Source organism: Saimiri boliviensis, chromosome 17 (genome assembly GCF_048565385.1).
Source record: "Saimiri boliviensis isolate mSaiBol1 chromosome 17, mSaiBol1.pri, whole genome shotgun sequence".
Taxonomy (NCBI): domain Eukaryota; kingdom Metazoa; phylum Chordata; class Mammalia; order Primates; family Cebidae; genus Saimiri; species Saimiri boliviensis.
The window spans coordinates 42,832,728-42,854,275 of record NC_133465.1 but is presented as its reverse complement, the minus strand read 5'-3'; the positions used below and the strand labels follow the sequence as shown (position 1 = coordinate 42,854,275).

The 21,548-nt window shown below is 51.8% G+C and overlaps 2 protein-coding genes and 1 long non-coding RNA gene across 11 annotated transcripts in view; 1 reads left to right on the top strand and 2 right to left on the bottom strand.

Moving 5' to 3' along the window:
• Positions 1–1,330: 1,330 nt before the first annotated feature.
• Positions 1,331–3,772, bottom strand: HOXB2 (homeobox B2). The gene is made up of 2 exons (XM_003931228.4): positions 3,171–3,772; positions 1,331–2,409 (listed from the first exon to the last, which is right to left on the bottom strand). Exons 1-2 carry the CDS (start codon positions 3,556–3,558, stop codon positions 1,736–1,738), a joined length of 1,062 nt encoding a protein of 353 aa, XP_003931277.2. The 5' UTR covers positions 3,559–3,772; the 3' UTR covers positions 1,331–1,735.
• LOC120366753 (uncharacterized) lies at positions 2,970–9,942 on the top strand. 4 transcript variants are annotated; one of them, XR_012514641.1, is made up of 6 exons: positions 2,970–4,230; positions 5,312–5,401; positions 7,053–7,141; positions 8,577–8,631; positions 9,023–9,085; positions 9,612–9,942. It is a non-coding gene; the product is annotated as an uncharacterized LOC120366753 (long non-coding RNA). The 4 variants fall into 4 exon arrangements; XR_005581310.2 differs by lacking the exon at positions 2,970–4,230 and having other exon boundaries at positions 5,217–5,401; positions 9,023–9,073; XR_012514642.1 differs by lacking the exon at positions 2,970–4,230 and having other exon boundaries at positions 5,217–5,401; positions 9,707–9,942.
• Positions 7,537–21,548, bottom strand: part of HOXB3 (homeobox B3) — a 42,080-nt gene continuing 28,068 nt past the window's right edge. For 5 of the 6 annotated variants that reach the window (XM_039475721.2, XM_039475723.2, XM_074388641.1 and 2 more), the window contains 3 exons: positions 14,257–14,344; positions 10,702–11,294; positions 7,537–9,873 (listed from right to left, as the gene is read on the bottom strand). In XM_039475721.2, coding sequence (XP_039331655.1) covers positions 9,017–9,873; positions 10,702–11,149 — 1,305 coding nt within the window. In that variant the 5' untranslated portion in view covers positions 11,150–11,294; positions 14,257–14,344 and the 3' untranslated portion in view covers positions 7,537–9,016. The remainder of the gene's footprint in view (positions 9,874–10,701; positions 11,295–14,256; positions 14,345–21,548) is intronic. The other variant, XM_074388642.1, reaches the window with a different exon arrangement.

Here is a 21,548-nt window from a genome sequence, read left to right as displayed (position 1 = left end):
GGAGATGGGGGGGAGATCGATCCTTGCTTCCCGCTTACCGGGTTTACAAGGAAGCAGGCAGTGTGCGGCGGGGGAGAGACAGGACATGGTGTTGATACGGAAAATGAAGTTGTTGGTCAAGACAGGTGGGTCTGCATCTAGAGAAAGCGCTGGCCTGGCTTCAAATCCCACAGCGAAGGATCGAAAAGTCAGGCTCGACGAGGCACGCCCGCGCCCGCAGACCCAGCCGCTCTCCTTCCTTTCCCGCAAACACCCGGACTCTTCTAACATCTCGCGTCCTCAGCGTCCTTTGGGCTCACTTTTAATATAAAAATAAAAAAAATCAAACAAACAAACAAACAAAAACGAAGGTGGGACTCCCAGGCGCCCTTTCTTCCTCGGCGTCTAGAAGATCCGGCTCGGAGGACGCGGGGGCGGGGGCAGATCCCCGCTGGGCGGGCGCCTCCCGCAGCGGCTGTCATGGCGGCCGCAGCCTCTTCCCTCGCCTCCCCCCCGCAACTCCGCCGCCCGGCCCCAGCGCCATTTTGAGCATCGCCTTTGCTTCCCTGTCTCCCTCCCGCTGTCCTCGCTCCTCCTTCTCTCCCTGCAGGCCCAGCGCCTCGCGACGCTACCGGGCCTCCCTGGGCTTGTCGCCTGGCTGCTTCTCGTATGCTCCCCCAAACCCCAGCAGCCCCAGAGTGCATGGGTGTCCCGGCAGCGCCACATTTCTCAGCTGGCCACTTTTCTTGCCCACTTGGAGGCCAGTTACCATCCCCGGGTGCGAGGCCCTGCTGCCCGAGAAAATCCCCGACCCCACTCCACTCCTTGGAGAGCCACCTACAGCTCCCAAAGAGGCCGGGCTCAAGCCCCAGGCTTCGCGTCCCTCGGCTTCTTGAGTTCAGTAAAAAGCCCTACAGCGGCTTTGGTGCTAAGCAATGAAGCCCCTGGGATACTTCCCAATTCCCGGTAACTTCTGCTCCCCCGCCAGGACTCCGAAGCCTGTCCCCAGGCCTCCTCTCCTTGCACCGTGTTCTGTTCGCTATACATCCGCCCATCTTTATTCCTAAGCAGAGGCCCCAGGACCACCCGCTTGGGACCAAAGGCCCTCTGTTGAGGTGCACGAAGGTGACCGAGCTTCCTGCAACCTCCCGACTCTGGCCGGAGCCGTGAGGGAAGTGGCCATCCATCGGGTCACCTTTGTACCACCCGGACTTGGCCGGTCCAGGAGGCTTTGCTGCCACCTAGGCCGCTGAACCTAATCAGCTTCTCACAGGTCCTGGAGGGATGAGGACTGGCCTTGGGGCCGGGGGCGGAGGGCAGGGATAGGGGTTAGGTCTCAACACAAACACTCGTTTTCGTATTATAAAGACATTTATTTAATCTACGAAAATAATGTACAATAAATACTTTCCCCTTTTCCTATTATTAAAGAATTTTAATAAATAATCTACAGTCTAAAACATAAAAAAGAGGAAAATAGGTCCCTCTAGTTATTTTTAAGAAAGTCCCCCTACAGTTTAATTATTCCTGAGATTTCACTGGAAGGAGTCTACCAAACGAAGTTTTGGTTTGAATTTAAAAGATGCCCGAGTGCCCAATATTTTAGAAGAAGAAGGGGAGTGGATTAAACGCTAATTCAGTAATACCTGAATTTTAGCAAAACACGTAAGACTATGCGACTGGGGGTGGGAGAGGCTCAATTTTTCCAGGCGGCCAAGGAGCGCGGGGGTCGAAAGGGCCAGCAGGAGGAAACCGGTTAGGGAAACTGCAGGTCGATGGCACAGAGCGTGCTGGTGAAGAAGTCCAGATCTTCTTCGGAAAAGGGGACCGGGCTGTCGAGAGAACCCTGTAGGCTAGGGGAGAGGCCTCTGGACAGCTGGAGACAGGAGTCGGCCGCGAAGAAGTTGAGGTCAGGAAGGAAAGGCGAATCCTGGCGCTCTGGGAAGACGTCTTCTGGGCGCTCCTGGCCGCCGGACCCGCGCAGCATGCAGCCGGGGCTCGGCGCTCCCGCGCCCTCTAAGCGAGCGGCTAAAGGCCGGGGGTCCGCGGCTCTCAGGGTCCCCGGCACCCCCTCCGGCGGGTGAGAACAGGCTTCCCGAGCAGCCCGCGAGGCGGAGGGGCCGCCCGGGCTGACCGCGGGCTCCTCAGCAGGGTCGCCGGGGTCCTCTAGGGCGCCCAGACAGGCAGGCTCCCCATCGGGCGGCTCTCGGTGCTGCGTCTGCCGCTTGTGCTTCATGCGCCGGTTCTGGAACCAGACTTTAACCTGCCTTTCGGTGAGGTCCAGCAAGGCCGCGATCTCGACGCGGCGCGGCCGGCACAGGTACTTATTAAAGTGGAATTCCTTCTCCAGTTCCAGCAGCTGAGTGTTGGTGTAAGCCGTGCGCAGCCTGCGCGCCCCGCCGCCACCAGCCTCTGGCAGTCCCAGGCCATCTGCAGAAAAAGCAGGCTGGGCGTCATAGCGGGCCGTGTGCTCAGCCCAACCTCGGATAAGGACTACCCCATCCGCCAAAACCAGTATCACCTCTCCCTTTCCTCGCCACCCCATCCCCGCCCCCCACCCCAAAGCGGCTCGCTTTCACTGCTTTTGGGTTCCCTTCTCTCCCTCCCTAGTCGACAGCCCCTGCCCTGCCCGGGTCAGGGCAAAGCGTTCAGAGCCGCCCACGGGCCACGCAGGGGGTGGAAAGCGGCTCCCTTTCGCGGCGGAACCTCAGATTCCCCCTCCCAAGCCCTCCCAGTGGACCCCTCAATACAACTTTCCAACTCAACCTGAGTGAGGGTCATAAAGATTGTTCTTCACCCCCTCTTCCTCCCTAGCTCAGAATTCTTCCTCTTCTAGTGTTGGGGCAGAAAGGACCGAATCGAATCTTTTCCTGCTTTTACAGGCAATCCCAGCAACACACTCATTGCCCTACATAGATACGGGTGAAAACCTCAATAGAATCATTTTCTTTTAGCAGAGAAAAGGCGTTTCCCTAACCAGCTTCAAAAATCAGGGTCAGGAAGAGAAAAAAGGCCCTGGCAGCCGCCAGGCCTGAACCCAGAGAAGATTGTCCGCTTCCCCATCCCAGCAGTAATGGACGGGAGAAGGAACCCCAGCAGGCTCGCCACCTTTTTTTTTTTAACCTCCTCCCACTGCTTTTTCTCCCCCTCTTCTAGCTGCCCCTCACCCCACCCCCACCACGCTTACTGACCTGCAGGCGATCCGACCCCGGAGGCCGGGACCACGGAGGTGGCCGGGGAAGGAGACGTGGCGAATTGGCTGGGTTTCTTGGCGGATTTCTTCTCTTTCATCCAAGGGAACTCGGGAGCCACGGGGGCAGTGGGGAGCGGCAGCGGTGGCGGCGGCAAAGCAGGCCCATCTTCGGCTCGCTTTTGGCTCCTGGGTCTCTGAAGGGTGGAGGCGCTGGGCTGGAGGCTGGGGAAGGTTTGCTCGAAAGGAGGAGGAGGAGGAATTAATGTCGACTCCTTGATTGATGAAGTTTGAAATGTCTCCAAGACAGCGGGGAAGGAAGTCAGACACTCGGCGAGCGATGGCTGGCTGTTTATAAACCCAATCTCCCTCTCAAATTCAAAATTCATGGCTTTCAATGGTGGGGGAGGGGGCTGCTGGGGGGGGCGTCAGGAGGGAGGATCGGAAGGGACCCCCCCTCCTGCCCCCCCCCCAGATTTATATAATGGAGCGATTTTGGGAGGGGGAGATTTCGGTCTCTCTCTCTTTTTTTTTTTTTTTTTAATTTTGGGCCTTTATGATTGTATATTGCTGATAAATACAAGCGTATGGGGACTCTCTCTATTAAACCCAGGACTCCAGCGAAATTACAGGGAATTCGTGGTCACGGGACCGGCCTCCGCCAATCGCTCGTTTGGGCCTGGTGGAAAACAGAGAGCATTATTTGCTTTAATTGATTCAAAAACTCCAGAGGACCACGACCTGGACACACGACATGAGCCCCATTCCTCCACCAGTGCCTCACACGCTCTCTCCCCAGTGCCTCCCTTTCTCCAGAAAAGCCAGGGGAACCTCTTCCTCAATCCCTCCGGCGGTTAGGAGGAGGTTTCGGAAGCCTGGAAAGGAAGAGAATCTAAGGGAGAAATCCTCCTCTTTTCCAGGTATTTTTATAGAGTAAATTAAGGCTTTCTTTACGTGGCCAGCAGCAGCCTTTTCTCTTCTCCCCCTCCCCAGGAAAAGATGAGTGAGGATCTCCCCGTTGGAGAAAGAGGGAGTTGAAAGAGGCTTCCACTCTGAAAAAGGTCAGTGTTAAGGTGCAAATAACAAAGAGATTTACAATCATCAGCACCACTATCCCCATGTCACCCTCCAAAAGCAACATTTAAATCTTAGAAAATGGACAGGAAGTCCCAGGCTGACCCATAGAAGTGAGATGGAGCATGGGGCATTTTTGGGCCTCTAGCCTGCATAGCTGTGTGGCCTGGGTTCTTCTGTTCTCTGCCCAGTGTTTGCAGCACTGCCTCTGCCTCTTACGTCCCCCTGCTTTCCTCATTTTGAGGCATCCATGCTTCTTTGTGACACCCCCTCCCCCAAAAACAGACAGAGTCTAAGATGTGCAGGTATCCACTCCAGCCTCAAGCTTCTATCTGTATGCATATCCAGGGGCATGAACAAGAACTGAGATAGCCACTGATTTAACTTAGAGCACTCTCAAAGTTCAGGTCAGCATATGTGTGTGCCTGGTGTGGTGGGGAGCTTTTCCCCTAGGACAAAGAGACTTTCCCTCCCATTTTTGCCATTGTGCTAGTTAAAAAAAAAAAAAAAAAAAAAAAAAAAAAAAAAAAAAATCCCTGACAAGGAAGAATTCCCTGAAGATGGTGGGAGTGGAAATAATGACCACTGAGATGATACTTCATTTCTGGCTCCTAGGGAAAAACGTTTTTAATTTATTTTGAGAAGACCAAGAGAGTCTAAAGTTTAGAATGTTGTAATTTACTATAGGGAGAGGGCACAAGAAACTAGGCCTCAAAACCAGAAAATGAAAAGTCGATCTGGGGGAAGATTTTTAAATACATGGGTCAGAGGGACAGAGAGGAGATGAGGCGATCAATCTTAGCCCTCTGACAGCTCCCTCCGATTGCATCAAAGAATTTGGCTCTTTGGGAAAGCAGAGGGAACAGCCAAAATTTCACATCCCTTAAAAAGGCCTGGGGGTGGGGGTGGGGGTGGGGGTGCAAAAGAGAAAGGTGATTCTGGGAGAGCTGGGAAACAGATGGGAAATGGGGACAGAGAGAAGGCGCTAAGTTGGGTGGAAAGTTTGCCTGGACAACTCTCACAGCTCTGGCCTCCCCTCCCCCTCCTGTCTCTCTGCTGCCCAGCCAGGAGGAGAAGGCTGGTTAGCAAAGAAATGGCAACCGAGCCCGGAGCTGGAACTAGAAACTTTCTGTCAATGTTGTATCTGCGTGGGTGGTGGTGAGTATTTTAAAAAGACGGGCAGAGAATTCTGAGTAGAAGGATGAAGGTGGGGGAGAGGATAGAGAAAGGGGAATTGGAGGTGGGGGCTGCAGGGACAGCGGGAGGCAGGAGCAGGAGGGATCTGAAGTGAGAGAGAGAGCTGCTGCAACCCGGGCAAAGTGGCCAGCGACAATAGTGTGCAACTCCGCTCCAAAGAAAACAATTTTTGCCATTTGGAGGTGTGGATAGGGGGTGGGCATGGAAGAATCCAAATAGTAGCTGTCTGGAAGTCATTCAGGGAGGCCTGAGAGAGGGTTCTCCCTCTGGCCACCCCCTTGAACACCTCTGCGAGTTTAGCAACAACTTCTCCAGCTGGCTGAAGGATCCAGAGCTTATCTTGGGCAACTCGAGCAGAGACTGTCCCTGCAGGAAATACAGCTCTCTCTAACCCTCACTGACAGATTTTATGGCCAGATTAGCGAACAGCGGAAAACTTGGGTGTTAAAGGGGCCAAGAGAACCCTCCTTCTCAGAGACATCTCTCCTCCGCCCCCCTGTCCTGCTGTGAATTTTACAGCACGGATATTTTACCCAAGTCTTTGGCTGCGTTCGCTGAGCTCCTGGAATCTCCCAAAGAGAAGGATAGGGAACACCAAGCCAAGTTGGTTCTTACTTTTCTTGTTTTCAATTCCAGCTTCGAGCCAAAGCTCTGTTTTTCAAACTTAAGCTAAATTTTCTCTCTTGGCCTGTCTCTTTCCTGCTAGATAAATAAGCAACCCAACCCAACCCCAGAGCCAAACATAGCGCTTCATCTGGTTGTATCATTCAGAACATGTTATTCAGGGAAGAAGAGAGAAAGAAAAAAAAAAAAAACCCTTGAGCGTTATTTGATCCCAATCAAACTTTGCACGCTCTTATGCCTTTAAATTATAGCCTGACCCAATGCTAAATTGCTTGCTGCTTGGATGAGCCGAGTCCAGTTAAAATCCTACTTGATGGTGGGGAAGGGGGAGGGTGTAGAATTCAGGTTGCTTTTTTATTGTTATTTATTATTGCATAAAGACTATAATTACTAACCTTGGACTGCCAGGATGCAACATAAAAATGAAAATCAGCCCTCGCTTTAAGGCAGGGCCTGGAACGATTCTCATCCCCCCCCCCCCACATCACTACCACCAAATATATGCTCCTAATTAAGCAATGCGCGCACATCGCTTACAATTAGAATTATGCAACTCTTCAGCAAGCAGCCATCGCTTCTCTTTCAACGAATTAGCTCCATATTTCAGCCGCCCTGTCTTCTCGCTCTTATCGGCTCCAGCGACTCGGCGGTGACATTTCATCTTTGACAGACCCTCTCTATTCTCACTCCAATGTGATAAAACTTTTATGGAACCACGACTAAGAAATGAAGTTTTCCCAAGGATGGTGGAAACAGAGCCGCACATTAGCCTGGGGACCATTTTATTTACGCTTGGATCCAACAGCTTCTCCCACCCTCCTCTCCCCTTTCTCTGGCACGGGAAATCAAACGTGCCTCCTCTCCCTCCACCTTGAGTTTTATTTAGTGATTTAATTTTACTTAGTTTTAAAGTTTGACCTGAGAAGTCTAAGCCTCAGGTTTTTTTTTTTTTTTTTAGATTAATCATTTTTCTTTGTTTTCCTTTTAGACCCAATGGTGGTTGGGCTTCGGGTCACGTGACAACTTCTTTGTAGCTCCGGAAGAGGACTGTGAAGTTTAGGTTTCGTGGAAGAAACGGTAATCGGCCAGATTTTCTTGTTGGTAGTGGGAAGGGGGAAGGGGTGCATGGAGGTTGTGGCCAAAGGAGCTAACAGACGAAATGTCAATGAATGAAAAACCGAGAGGCACAGAGGCCAAGCAGAAAAACCTACAGAGAGCACCCAAGAGTCACCCCTTACCTCCCAACTTGTGACTTGAACCACAGCTAAAGAATTGTTGGCAAAATGTTCCAGGCTCTTATGAGTGAGAAAGTGGTATTTAAACCTGATACATATCAAGGGGGAGATAGAAACCCGGGCAGTGGACAAAAAGGCCAGGGAAGGGTCTTCAGTGTCCTTGTCCTTCTTCCCTTGGGGGAAATTTGGCAGTCAGCAGCCTTGCTCTGCTATCTAAATTGGACCAGCAGGACAAGATAAAATTGATAACACAAAGTTTATTCAAGAATTGTTTGACAGACAACCCTTTTAGGTAAGGAAAAAAGTAACTACTGAAGAACAAAGAAAGTTCCAAGAGGGAATTAACTCTAGTTCTACAAATTCAGGACTATACAGCGACGATTAGGAGCTGAGTTCATGCCTTTTAGAACTAATTACAATTGTTCATAAGTACGAGTTTAACATAAATCTACAGCTCTTTTCTAGAGTACAATAATAACTAAAATAGCTGGTTTTACATGACAGGAAACACAATGTCCTTTATAACAAGTAAATACTAAAAAAGTACAATTTTTTCATTTTTTCCCTCATATAAATACATAATGTAGGGGGATAAATAATACAAAAAAGAAAATATTTTAACAGGCTATAACCAATAAATATATATGAAAATGTTCACTAGAACACACGCTTTTTTGAGCGATGCGGCCTTCTGCAGGCCCAGACATCTCTCACAGTTGTTTTTATATCCATTAAAATGTAAACTCTAAGTGCAACAAAAGTGTCCTGTCAGGAGGCTGAGCAAGGCATACAGGTCCTGCAGCAGCCCCTGCCTGGGACAGTCAGTTTGTTCAAATATACCCTGTTTTCACGTTAAGTCAAGAGAGCAACAGAAGAAATGAAAAGTGTAGAACCTCGTGTCACCAACCGCTTTCTGTGGAGAGAGGGGGATGGAGCTGGAGCTGAGATGGAGGCAGCAGAATGGGCAAGGCTTCAGTCCTAACAACCTGCCTGCCCTAGCCTCCACACTTTTCCTTAAAAATATATATATATATATATAATTTATAATATAGGCAGCTCTTTCAGGATTTCTCACCATCCCTGAGCCCTCTGAAAGCTGTAATTGATGAGGGTGGGATGTATAGATATGAATGTCTTAGAGCAGAAAAACCTGGGGCTGGAAATGGAGGGGGTAGGTACCTCAATAAACGGGAACAAATATGAGGATTGGGGGAAGTTGAAAGGGAACGTGCTTTGTGCCCTTTGGATCTGAAGTGTGTTTTCTTATTTTTTTAAAGGAGAATTGAGGAAAAAAAATCAAGATTTGGGGGGAATTACCTACAAAGATGTAAGGTAAGTCCGTTGGGTGGTGATGGCCTAGCCATCTTGTCTAGTTTTTAAAATGTGCTTCTCTGCCTCGTCCTATCTCATCTTCCTCTGCCCCACTCCCGGGCGTGGAATTCCAACTTGGTAGTGCTGGAGCCCTGCGGTTGATGGGGTCATCTCCAATCTGCTGTGGATTCCTTTCCGATGGGTTGGCAGGCAGATGGAACAAGGGGTGGAGGACTTAAAAGCAACCTCTCAGGCCGGGGGAGGGGAAGGAGCTTTTGGCTGGTTCTGCCCAGGAAGCCTGGCTACCACCTCCCTGGCCCCTCTTTCAGACGTCCAGGCTGCCCCCACAGAGCTCCACAGTCTCCCTCTTCCTCCCCATCCCCTAACCCTGGTCTGCCCTCTCCCATCACAGGTGTGTTAATTTGGGCGCTTCTTGGATTCTACCCTGAGGAGGAGGCGCATGGTGAGAGGAGAGGTCTGTGTAGGTGGGGTGTGGGTCGCAGGGTCCGTGGTGCTGGCTGGGGGCCATAGGGGGCGCCCCGTTGTAGTCCAGGTTCCCGGAAGGGTGATGGGAAAGGTGGTTGAGGCCATAGAGGGAGGGGCCGGCAGGGGGCGGCAGCGGATCTGCGTAGCCACCCCCGCCCACGTACACCGGACTGCCCTGCATGGTGGGCGTCCCGTAGGCGCCCCCGTTGGCTTGGAGGACGTGCGGCTCATACTCGGGCGCCGGGGTCGGGGGGTACTTCTGCGGGGCGCCACAGCCTTTGAGAGGGGGCTGGTAGTTGGAGGGCAGCGCGTAGGCATTCTGGTGGGCTTTGCCGAAGGCAGGCGGGGACGGACTCTCGTAGCTGGGGGTCATGGAGTGTAAGGCGTTCATGAAGCCGGCCGTGGACTGCATGGCCTGAGGGGGGCTGCCGGCGGGAGAGGGGCCCCCTGACGACGAGGCCAGCCCCTTGGCTTTCTGGTCCTTCTTGTACTTCATGCGCCGGTTCTGGAACCAGATCTTGATCTGCCGCTCGCTGAGGTTCAGCAGGTTGGCCATCTCCACACGGCGAGGCCGGCACAGGTAGCGGTTGAAATGGAACTCCTTCTCCAGCTCCACCAGCTGCGCGCTCGTGTACGCCGTTCGCGCCCTCTTGGACGCTGCCGACCCCGGGGGGCTCTTGTCCCCTCCAGCGCCGCCGCCGCTGCCGCCCCCGCCGCCGCCACCGCCTCCGCCGCCGCTGCTGCCACCACCGCCGCCGCCGCCACCACAGCCCTCTGCTGGATCCGAGGGGGAGGGGTGGGAAGGGGAGAAAATGAAATAAAAGATAATTACTGAACACACCGAAATTGAATGCATCGTTTCTTAATAAATCCAGGCCTGGACTGGGAGCCCCCGCCGCCTCCCCTTCGCGTCCCCGCCTCCTCCTCCACTCCCCCACCCCACCGCCCGTCGCATTAGCGGACACTCTATAATAGTGGCATTTATTAAGAGACCTGTTCTCCTTTCCCTGCCCCAGCTTATGAAAATTTGATCATGTCACGCAGACAGAGCCGCATAGCCATCTATTTAGGGCTGGATTTTCGCGTGCGTGCTTTCTCCCCCATCCCCAAATCCAGGTCGGGGAAAACGTTTCCCCTCCTCGCCCACCTGGTCCTGAGGACAGGATGAGAGATTGAGGAGAACCCTCGTGGGCAGGACCCCAAAGTGTGGCACGAAGAGGCTGCTGCGCCTGGAGGCCGGAACCCCAGGCCGTCCGAGCGATTGTGATTAATACCCACTGTAATAATACTTAATAATAATCAATCTTTGACGACTCTGCATCCTCCCGGCAGCGCCTCTTCTAGGCTCTGTGGCCTTAGGAAGGGCTTTGAGGCCACGCACCGGGCCTTCTGGAGCTTTCAGAAGCTCCGGTGGAGGGCGGCTAGAGGGAGGAGGGTATTGGCTGAGTCAGGGGTCATTCGGGGGTAGGGGTATCAAAAATGTACCCGACAGCCACCTAATATTGTTCCCAGTCTCGTGGGCGCCTAGGGGCTGGGTGCTAGAAATAACAGTGACATTCCTGGCTCGGACAAAAGCTGATGACAAGGAAGGCAGAGAACTGGTACCTGTGCCGGGGGAGCTGTTTTTCAGCTTGGACGTTTGCCTCGACTCTTTCATCCAAGGGAATATCTGTTTGGTGAGGGTGGAGTTGGTGCCGGGACCGCACTTGGGGGGACCACTTTTGCTGGGCCCACCCCCATTACTGCTGTTGCTAGTGGCACTGGTAGGTGCGGCGCTGGGCGGGGGTGAGCCGGGCGGGGCGGGCAGGGGCTCGGGGGCCAGGCTGGGCCTCATGCAGCTGCCGTTGAGCTCCTTGCTCTTGGCATGTGCGGCAGCATTGCCCAGGGACTGCAGTGAACACGCTGAGCGCTGGTAGTCGCCCTCCAGGTGTGTGGCGGCCTGAAATGGGGGTTGGGGGGGGCCGTCGTAGCCGAAGCCATTGCTCCCAGGGTACGAGGAGTAGCCTCCGAAGAGAGCAGCCGCGGCGTTGTCGTAGTAGGTGGCTTTCTGCATCGCTGGGTGAGGCCCGGGCAGTGGGTGGCAACTTGCAAAGGCCTGATACCCTCAGGACCGGACATTGGCAACCCTGGGGGTCACGTGACACGCCGGACCCCCCCCCCGTGACCCCCTCCTCCGGGGTTTGTTCCAAACGGCTGACCTGCGGGACGAGAGAAGAGACACAAGGGGGAGAAGAGGACTGGGGCTCGAATCCATCTTAGGAACTGAAAAGGGAACTGACAGCAATAGGGTTTCTTCTCCCCTCCCCGACATCTCCAAAGCAGATGCTGAGGCCTTGTCCCCAACTTGAAATGGATTTGTCTTATTTTAACTCTTTAATTTTAAAGAAAAATAAAGCCCACTAGTTTTCATTTTCACTAAAAGAAAAATAAATGAGGACTATATGCCTTTCAGGACTACCTAGAGGTACAATGTACGGCAAAGGCCATTGCTTCTCTTCTGCCTGTGCACTAGCCCCTGACCTCCCCTGCTCCCTCTCTCCCCATCTCTCCTCCCCAACTCTGGGGATAGGGTGGCTCAAGGGAGGAGACAGTAGGAGACTCCAAAATAAAAGCATCATCAGCACCCTCCTCAGAGCCCAAAATGCTTCCAGCCTTTGCCTCCGTCCAAGTCGGTTTAGGTCTCTTGCCCAAGCAAAGTCTAGCCTGAGGAAAATCAAAGGACCTCCTAAAAAGACAGGCAGGAGAAGCAAGTTCAGCAGAGAAGCTTCTCCCGGGAGTTGAAGTGTCCTTTCCTCTTCCCACCACTCCCCTACCAGGAAGACAACAGCCTGACCCAGAAACTTCCTGATGATTTTTAGCCTCCAGAGCCAGCTGAACCGAGACTCATCCATCCATGGCCCTGCTGCAGGTACTGCCACCTCCAGTCCCTGGCTTTGCTCAGCCAAGCCTGGGACCCGGCAGCCAGTGGCCCCTTGGGGCCCCCAAATGGAGAGGACTGTTTCAATTTCCAGGGTCGGGCCAGTTGGTGCTGTGACCATTTGGCCCTGGTCTCTCCCCAAACCTATCTCTCTCTCTCTCTCTCTCTCTCTCTCTCTCTCTCTCTCTCTCTCTTTTTCCATGAGACTTAATTTTTCCAACCCTTTCCTTCACAGTCTGTTTTCTTCTATTTCTCCAAAAGAAAAGAAGAAACAAGAAGTTACAACTGCTAGACTTTTCTACTGAGATGGGAAAAGTGCTTTCCAAAAGAGAAAATTATTCCTGAGAAAGAAAAATCAACAAAGCAATTTGAAAAATATTATTCTCTGGGTTAGAAACAGAGGTATCCCTGTTGACTGAGGTTCCCTGAGGGGGGAAAAAATCACTATTTTAATACAGCCTTTTAAAAGTGTGCCAGAAAAATAAAGATTCAAACTAACAGGATTTTGTGTATTTGTTCTGAAACTTCTGACTGCATTTTTTTCCCCTCTGTCTCTCTCAACTCTTCACCATCACTTTTCATAAAACCTCCATACTGCCATGTGTGTTTGGAAAACTTAAATCTTATTCAGCCCAGCTGGTCAACTCCAAAGAAAACTAAATATAGGAAAATAAAATAAAATAAAAGGAGTGCAGGTGAAGAAAGTCCTTCCTTACATAAATCCCCTTCTTCATGGCACAGATTTATACTCAAAACGGAATCGGTGTAACCCTGAGTTCCCATTGGTTTCTGGAAATACACATGGGTCTGCAAAGCAGCAGGTCCTTCCAGGGAGAACCAGAGTTCAATTGACCAGGCTGACCCAATCTCTTTATTATTATTACCATTAGCCTCTGCTGATTTAACCAAAATTAGCTTCTGAGCAGCCCTGGCTGAAGGGGGAATTAATTAACAGGCATTATTTGGGGTTGTTATTAATAGATAGAGAAGAGAATGAAATAAAAACGTTGGAGGGAGTTGGCTGGCTGGGCCCTGGCTTTATTTAGTCTCAATGATTGTTACAGCAATAATAATGATGACGATGATGATAGTAATAATACTAAAACAATAATTTGACTAGCCACCTGGGGCCGAAATTCCTGTCGCTCCCCTTGCAATAAACCCCAAACCATCGCCGGACGGAGGCCAGGCGACTGTTCGAAGCGAAGGAGCCAGAGACACGATAGGAAAGAATGGAGACTCCGCTGGTTGTGCAGACAGGGCCGGGAAGGTTTGTGCACCCGGGTAGTCCCTGGCTGCTGCTGCCAGGCTGCCTCGGCCGCTGCTGCCTCGGCGGCTGGCGACGAACTACCAGTCCCTACGCAAAGAGCAAGCGATCAGGACACCAAATCGGTTATCGGCAGCAGGTTCCCAGCACACCAGCTGACCGAGGGCTGAGCTCCGCAGGCGGCAGCAAGTTTGGGCGCTGGAAGTAACCGAATTAAAAGGCGCCTTAGAAACTCCACTTCGGGACTTTGCTCAGCAGGGCCCGGGCTCGAGGGCGCCAAGGCCTGGCAGACGGGACAGTGGGAAGAGGGAAAGGTGTCGGGGGGTTTTCCTGATCAGGGATCCAGAACAAGAGGGGGTGGGGAACAGCTCTACCAAGCCAAACAGATCTATTTCCCTTGCCTCCATGTTGGAAAAATTCAGGTTCCATATGGCTCCTTGGGAGGGAGGGAGGGAGACGGTGGCTGCCGGCTTTCCCCCAGGGTCTCGGTGAAGGGAGGTGAGCCCCCCCAAGAACCCCATCTTGCCAGGCACACCCCAGGGAGAGCCAGGAGAGTAACAATAGCTGGGGAAGCCCCGAGAGAGAGGATAAGCCATCTTCCAGGACTTAAAAAAAAATAATGGAAGAAGAAAAATAAAAGAACAAGAAAGAAAGAGAGTGAAGGTTGAGACTTTCTTAGCAACCGGGGAGAAAATTCATCCCTGGATCTGGCTGCTGAAAGAAAATAGAGGAGAAAAGAGGAAAGAAGCAGGGAGAGGGAGACAGGGAGAGAGCGAGGGAGAGAGCGAGGGAGAGAGAGAGAGAGAGAGAGAAGAGAGAGAGGGAGGGAGGGAGGGAGGGAGAGAGTCGCTGCGTGGAAGGAAGCTTAAAGCTTGTGAACTCTTCTTGAACCGAGATTGGAGTCATATGGGCCATAAATCATTGAGACATACTCTCCGCCATTCACAAACTGATAGCCTATTTCAGTCCAGCTTACCTTAGCCACCGACGAGGGGAGAACAGGCAGACATAATATATATTCACATCGAGCCCCAGCGCGAGCGGCAGGCGAGAAATCTCCCCTCCTTGAAGGCAAAGGAAAAAAAGACCACTGTTTAAAGCTGCGTCGCCCCCCCCCCCAAAGCCACCCCGGCTGGGGCCGGAGGGGCAGGCCGGCCAGAGGAGCTGCGCGGCGTCCGCTTCAATTCACTCGGCTTAGGAGCAGGGGTGCGCAGAAGGAAGGGGGTTGGGGAGCGGGAAAAAAAATAGAAGACCGAAAGGTGCCGGAGGCTCAGCTCGCCAGAATCCAGCTCCCAGCTCCAGCAGGGCTAAGCCGCCACAGTGTGGTTGCCCTATAAGACTGGTACGCCCTACTCTCCGTAACAATGGCCTCTGCTTTTGCACAGGGAAAAAAAAAACCACACAGACACACACACACACTCACTCACTCACACACAAGCTCACACACCCCCCCACCTCTCCCCCTTTAGCAAGCTTAGATGCCTGATAAGGAGGGAAGGTGATGGTGGTGATGGGGAAGGGGGGAAATTTTAAAATACCCCCCTCCCCAAAAGAAGAGTGAGAAGGAAAGAAGGGAGGGTTTCTTTTTTTAAAAACAGGTAAAAATTTAAATCTAGACTTGGGGGACAAGGAGGAAGAAGTGAGCAAAGGCAAGGATGGGTGGTGAAGTTCACAGCTCCCCCCATATCCCACTAGTAAACCATTATGCTAATTTGAGAAGTAGCATTTGGAGGCTGAGTCCAAGGCAGGCCTGGCCCGGGGGTGAGTGGGTGGGGGTGCCGGGTGCCCCTCTGCGCTCATTCGCAATTGGAACGCCAGGACTTTTTTAGAAAGTAGTTTAGCTCCTCAGGGACTGGTGGCTGGGCCTCCAACACTCGCAGTCTGACTCCCTCCTTCTGAATCTCCAGCCCCAGCTTCTTCCTTCCACTACACCCTCTCTGTTCCTCCCCAAATCTCCCCCTAATCTCCAGGCCCAGTCTCTAACCAAGGGAGAGGGAAAGACCAGACCTTTTTTTAAAAAACACCCCGCCCCCCTGTTCTTTTTGAGAACAGACAACAAGCGGTGAGTGATTTTTAAAACCCAGAACATCTTGCAGGGGGAGGAGGGTTGAGAAAAGGGTGACAAAAGGAGGACCCTGTGTTTTAGCTTGAGCTCCAGACTGGCTGGCAGTAGAGGGGCTGAAAGAACTTCACGGAGAAGTTTCTCTTCTGATCCTCACCTCTGGATAGGCAGAAGGGGCTAAGAGGTGAGAAGGACATTTGTACTTCTAAGAAGGGGAGAACTGGCAGGGTGGCTTAATTTTAAATGCCCTGGCAGAAGAGATGGAAGATGGTTATTATTATGATTCAGAACAACCCTGTTTGTTTCTCTCTGCCCTGCAAGATTTATGACTCTTGGCACAAGTGAGGAAGGCCACAAAAGCTGAAGTTTTCTTAGGGTGTGTTTGAGCAGGGCAGGAAAAGGCAGGGAGGAGGCCTGTAGGAGGAAGACAGGAGCCAAAAATGTAGGTGTCTGCAGATTTGGGATGGGGGTGGGGAATAGTCACTCCGGGAGGAAGGAAAAGACAAAAAGAGCACCAGGACATTTCCCAAAGCAGGAGTGTTTGCAACTCTGCCTAACTGCTGACTCGGAGCTACGGGATGAAATAGAAAGCAGACTCATGTCTCTAAAAGCAGCTTGGAAAACTGGTTCTCTAAACTTTGTATAAGGCACTACCCTGTGACTTCCTGGTTAGAATACTTGGCTTTTGCCTTCTCCCATCTGGATGCACCAGGAGAGGGAATGGGACTGGGGAAATCAAAGGTGAGAGATGATTTCCAGCTATTGTGTCCCCTCCAGGATAGGATGGTGGTGTCAGGCAAAGCTTCCCTCATTCCTCTCACTCCCCACTCACAGGATCTACTTTGGGATGAGAAAGGGAGTGGCTCCTGGCCTCCGGCCCCCACTTCTTCCAGGCAAGGCTAAGTCAGGCCAGGTGAGTTGGAGCAGCTGGTTTCTGGGGGCTCTGATAAACTGGGGGTACCTGTGGCTTTCTTGCCCTCCAGCAACAGGAGCCACATGCAGAGCCTCAGAATGTAATGTCCTGAGGACCCCACCTCCTGCCTAGAAAGTTGGTGGCTGGGGGAAGCATGAGTTGGGGGAGGTGGGAGGTGAGGATGGAGGGTGGAAGCTATTTTTCTGTGTTTATTAGTAGTATCAAGAAAAGAAAATGTCCAAGCCAGACCTAGACTTGGGGCTCAAGCCAGCCCAGACCTCGAAAGAGATCTGTTAAGGCTGCCTGAGTATGTAACTGCAAAAAGTCTGTCCTGAGATCTCTACACTCTGGTTAGAGACCTACGGGGTCAGACCCAAGTAACTTTGAGCCTGGTGGGTCGAGGACTTGGGCCAGGGAGGCTTCCAGAGGCTTTAAAGGAACCAGCACCTTTGGGATTTTTTTCTCTCACTCCCCAAAATAAAATAAAAGCCAAGAATGTACCTCACATCCTCTGCTGTCCTAGCTGTTAATATCATTGGGTTAGAGAAGCTCGCTGTAAAACTGAGAGAAGAGGAGAATCTCATCGCTTTTGGGACTGCACAGCTTTGCCTCTGGGATAATACGAGAGCCCAGAAGGCTCCCAGCAAGCCTCGGGCCGGCTGCAGGAGAAGCGGACGGACGTAGAGCTGAGCTGGAGGTGGAGGAGTGTTCCAGAGACAACAGCAGACCCCTCTCCTCCCCAAGCCTCCTCAACCCTTTGTGGTCCCTCTGGCTACAGAAGGCAGTGGGGCATAATGGGGTGGGAGTGAAAAGGAGGACCGAGAAGCAAGAAAACGAACCTGGAGAAAATCTCAGAGGATATGCACCCCCAAATGCGGTAGGAGATGGAGTGGGGGCTTCTTAATTCTGGAATACAGAGCCCATTTGGAATGCTTGGGAGGCAATTAGATCCCAGTTTGGTTTCTTCCTTGCCTTTTTTTCTTCCTCTTTCGGAGGTCTCTGGCAAGCAAGCAAGCTGCACCCTGATTAGGGCTGGAAGGCTGGAAGATGGAGGGTATGACAGGCACCCCTGAGGGGCCCAGGTTTGACTGAGGTGTTGCTGCTGGCCAGGGGCTTTTCAAACTTCAGGGAACAAAGGCTGGTAGTGAGGAGTTTGGGCAGGGAACTTGGGGTGGGGGACACCAGAGCAGTCTGAGGGAAGACTTTGGGGTCTGAGAAAAGAGAAGCGGGAGAAGAGCTTATCATCCCGAACAGTGAAGTCGTGATTTAGGAGCTAACTGGAGATATAGAAGAAGGAACAATTTCTTCTTGGATTTGGGAGGGAAACCTGGGAAACTTTGTGTGTGTGCCCACATGTGTGGGGGGTGTGTGTGTGTAAGAGAGAGAGAAAGAAGGAGAAAGAAAAATTGAAAAAGAGGAAAACTGAGTACGAGACAGAGATACTAACATAAACTAATAAAGTAAAAAATAGTAATAAGGATAGAGATTAGAGAGAATGTCCCTCTTCACAGACATCCTTTCCTCTTCCATTCCGTTTCTTCAGAGCCAGAGCACTTGCCCTGGCACCTCTCTTCCCCACCCCACTGGGTACCCATTATCAGGGGATGGGAGCACTTTAAACCCCCTTGAGCAACCAAGGGCTGCCCACCCGTCTAGATTCCATGGGATCGCGCCTGTTTCTCTCCTCCTCCAAAAATGCATCAACTAGCAAACAAAAATTCTCTCAATAAGAGCAAACTGGCTGGCTCTTTTAAAACCGATTTCCGATCTTAGGCTTGGGGCAGTCAAAGATCCTGCCCCTGGCTCAATCAACACAAAGTTCGCCTGGTCCACCAGCTAGCTGGGAAGCTGGGATCTGGGAGCCCGAAGTGAGGTATTTGGCGATGTGCTTCTCCCTGGCCTTGTCTGGGTTCCCAGTCCCAAACTGTTTTCCAGCTTCACTGCCCAACTTTGTAGCCCTGGCAGACTGGCGTTGAGTTCACACACTCACCCCAATCTCCATCTTCCCTTAAGTATTAATAAAGATGTCAAAGCTGGGGGTTGTAAAGTGGGAATTGCTAATGAAGAAGGCTCTTGGCATTCGGATCCCCATTCCCAGTTCTCCAATAAGCCAGAGAGGGAGGGAACAAAGAAGCACCGGGAAGGGAGAAGAGAAGGCCCGCTTAGACCCTGCTCAGCAATAGTGGGGATCAAAAGAAGAAAAAGGTCGCTACAGTGGAAGAAGAAAAATCCAAGCTGTACTTTTTCCCTATCCCATGTGTGGGGGCGCTGCCCTCTCGCCAGCAGAGTCCGTGAAGGGGTGGCAGGACAAAAAGGGCACCCACAAAGGTCTGCAAAGTCCACTCGATGACATGGAGGCCCGCCTTAACACACTAATGAGGAGGGGATGGCGGTGCTGCCAGCGAAGTCGAGAGCCTCAGGCAGGTGGGCGCTTTGGTGGTGATAGATCCCTATCTGAATCAGGGCTCCTGCCTCATCTAGCAGCTCAGCCTTAGCCTGGCAAACCCCACCCCCAGAAAGTGTTGAGACAAAGGTGGTCAGAGCAGAGAAGGCAGAGGAAGGGAGGCTGCAAATCCTGGGCAGCTTAGGGGCTGCAGGGGGTGCTGGGAAAGGGAGGGGAAACAGGAAAAGAGGAATGGGCCCAGTCCCCGAGGCTGAGCGGGCCTCTCCTGACAGATTGGATGTTTCTCGCCCAGTGACCTCTGTTTAGCAGACAATAACTCACTGGATTAATGACCAATCAGCGAAAGGTCTTCCGAATTGTCTCCAAATATAAAACTCCGAAGTCAGAATGGGACAGGGCCAGAGTCTGGGCCTGCCAGCCCTTTTGTTTTTTTCTCCTCAAAGTAGGGTTTGGGGCTAGGCTTTAGGAAGCGGATTATCTGCACAGAGTCTGAGATTTCCCATCCCATCTCCTTCTTCTCTCCTCCCCCAGAATTCATATTCCAAGCCACACTTCCCAAGGCAGCCTGGAAACCTCCCCTCCCCTGCTAGCCTCCTTACATCCCTGACGCTACAAGAAATTTCCTTGCTCACAACCATGCAACTGAGAAGCCATCACTCCTTTGGAATTGGGAGAGGAGCTGGAAAATAAAAGCAAATATAGAGTGGGGGTCTTCCCCCTTGCAGAACTTCTGTCCTGGCTGCCCCAGAGGAGATCCAGCAGAGTGCTGTGCCTCCTGTGTGTGCCTCCTCCCAAGAAGCGAGGGCCCAAATGCCCAGGATTGGGGTGAGGCTGAGAAGGGGGGCACCTGCTGCCACAGAATCCAAATTCTGAAACCACTGCTCAGTCCCTGGGCTAGGGTAGGGGGCACCTTAAAAACCACACTCTGTTGGGAGGCCAAGGTGGTCGGATCGTCTTTGGGAGTTGGAGACCAACCTGACCAACATGGAGAAATCCTGTCTCTCCTAAATATACAAAATTAGCTAGGTGTGGTGGCACATGCCTGTAATCCCAGGTACTGGGGAGGCTGAAGCAGGAGAATTGCTTGAACCCAGGAGACGGAGGTTGCAGGTTGTAGTGAGCTGAAATCGTGCCATTGCACCCCAGTCTGGGCAACAAGAATGAAACTTCATCTCAAAAAAAAAAAAAAAAAAAGCACTTTTAACAACAATACCCCTAGCCCAGTGCCTGGCAGGGAAAGGGTCTTGTTGCTCAGTGAGGTCTAGCCCTTATTTCCTTAGCCTCTCTCCAAATGCCAATCTCAACCCAACCTAGCTAGCTAGCCCTTCTCCACCGCCTTCTAGTTCCACTGCTCTCCTCAGGGATACTACTCAGCAAGAATAAGGGCACCTTCAGGAGGAGAAATAGTCCAGATTTCCTAGAGCCAGACTGAGTAAGCATCCACTGCTCTAGGTATGTGTAAACTCTGAATACTGCCAATAAACATGCAGTAACTTCTATACCCAGATGCCCGTAGAGCACCAGGACACACAAGGGAGTGCCTCCCACGCACTGTCCTGCAGAGGATGGCTACACATAGAGGTGCCCAATTTTAGAACTGGGGAGAAATCAGGGATGGTCCAGTCCAACTTGTTACCGATAAGGAAACTGAGGACCAGAGCAAGGAGGTGATTTGGGTAGAGCCATACTTGGGATAGGCGTGGGAGTCAGAAGGCTTGAATTTTAGATGTTCCAGCTTGGCTGTGTGACATGAAGCAGAGCACTCCTTGGGCTTCAGTGTCCCCTTCTGTAAAGCCTGGGCATGTGTATGGAGGGAAGGGGTTTAGCTAAATGATCTTTAAGGTCTCTTTTTGGACTGAATGTTAGGGATTGTCCATGTGCTGATATAAAAGTGAGTGACAATAAGAAGTAATAAACTGAGTTCTGATAATAACGGCACCTTCGTGACCAGATTCGGAGTATGGTCACTGGGTTTTACTGCTCTTCTGTATGTGGGGTGGGTTGTTTTCTATTCTCATCACCAAACTCAAAGTGCTATTTTTAGACACTGCAACTTGAGCAGTAAATAATTAATTTGTATAATTAAAGGAGGAAGCTTTCAACCTGGCAATTTTTAACCAGGCATCAATGCACCCATTGTACCAGCCGAGCCTTCTTACCCGACCCCCACTCCCTGCCCACACACCTACCAGCCTCCCCAGTTGCCTCCCCCTCAGTTGGAGACCAGCATTCCCCAGATGGCCAGCAGGGTCCACAGGGCCAGACTGTGTCCCTCACGAAAAAGTTCCACGCTTTGCTCTGCTTCCCCATAGAAACAGGTCTGCCAGCAGCTGCACCTCAAGCTTGCTTTCCCTACCCCCAAAGCTGTGCTGGGCTCCAGGTCTCTGCTCTCTGCTCTTGGGAAACATGTAATCTACCTCCCTAGCTCAAGATGCCCCAACAATGCAGCGAGTTTGCATTTCAAGAAACTCCCATTAATATCAATTTACTTCACTGAAACCTCGGGTTCTTCATCAAGTTGATGATTTATGATAAAATCAATTAAATTACGGCCACTTAGGGCCCAGCCGCTTCCTCTCAGATTTCATTGGTGCGGGGCCCAAGTGTCTGGTGGAAAAATGCAAGTTTAGCTGGAGGCGAGGAAAGATAATTCTGCGGCTGAGAAAATTTAATGCAAAACAATTTCCAGGCAAAGCTGGGCGTCTGGACAGAAATGCAAGAGCTACTAGTTGGCCTGCGGAAATTACTATCTAGGGTCAAAATGTTTTTCTCCCCACCCCCATCATCCTGCATGGCTCCCTTACTCTGTTTGTCTTTGTATTCACTTGCTCCCCACTCCCAAGCAGAGATTTGGGGGGAATTTGAGCAGTAACGGTGGCACACAAGGCT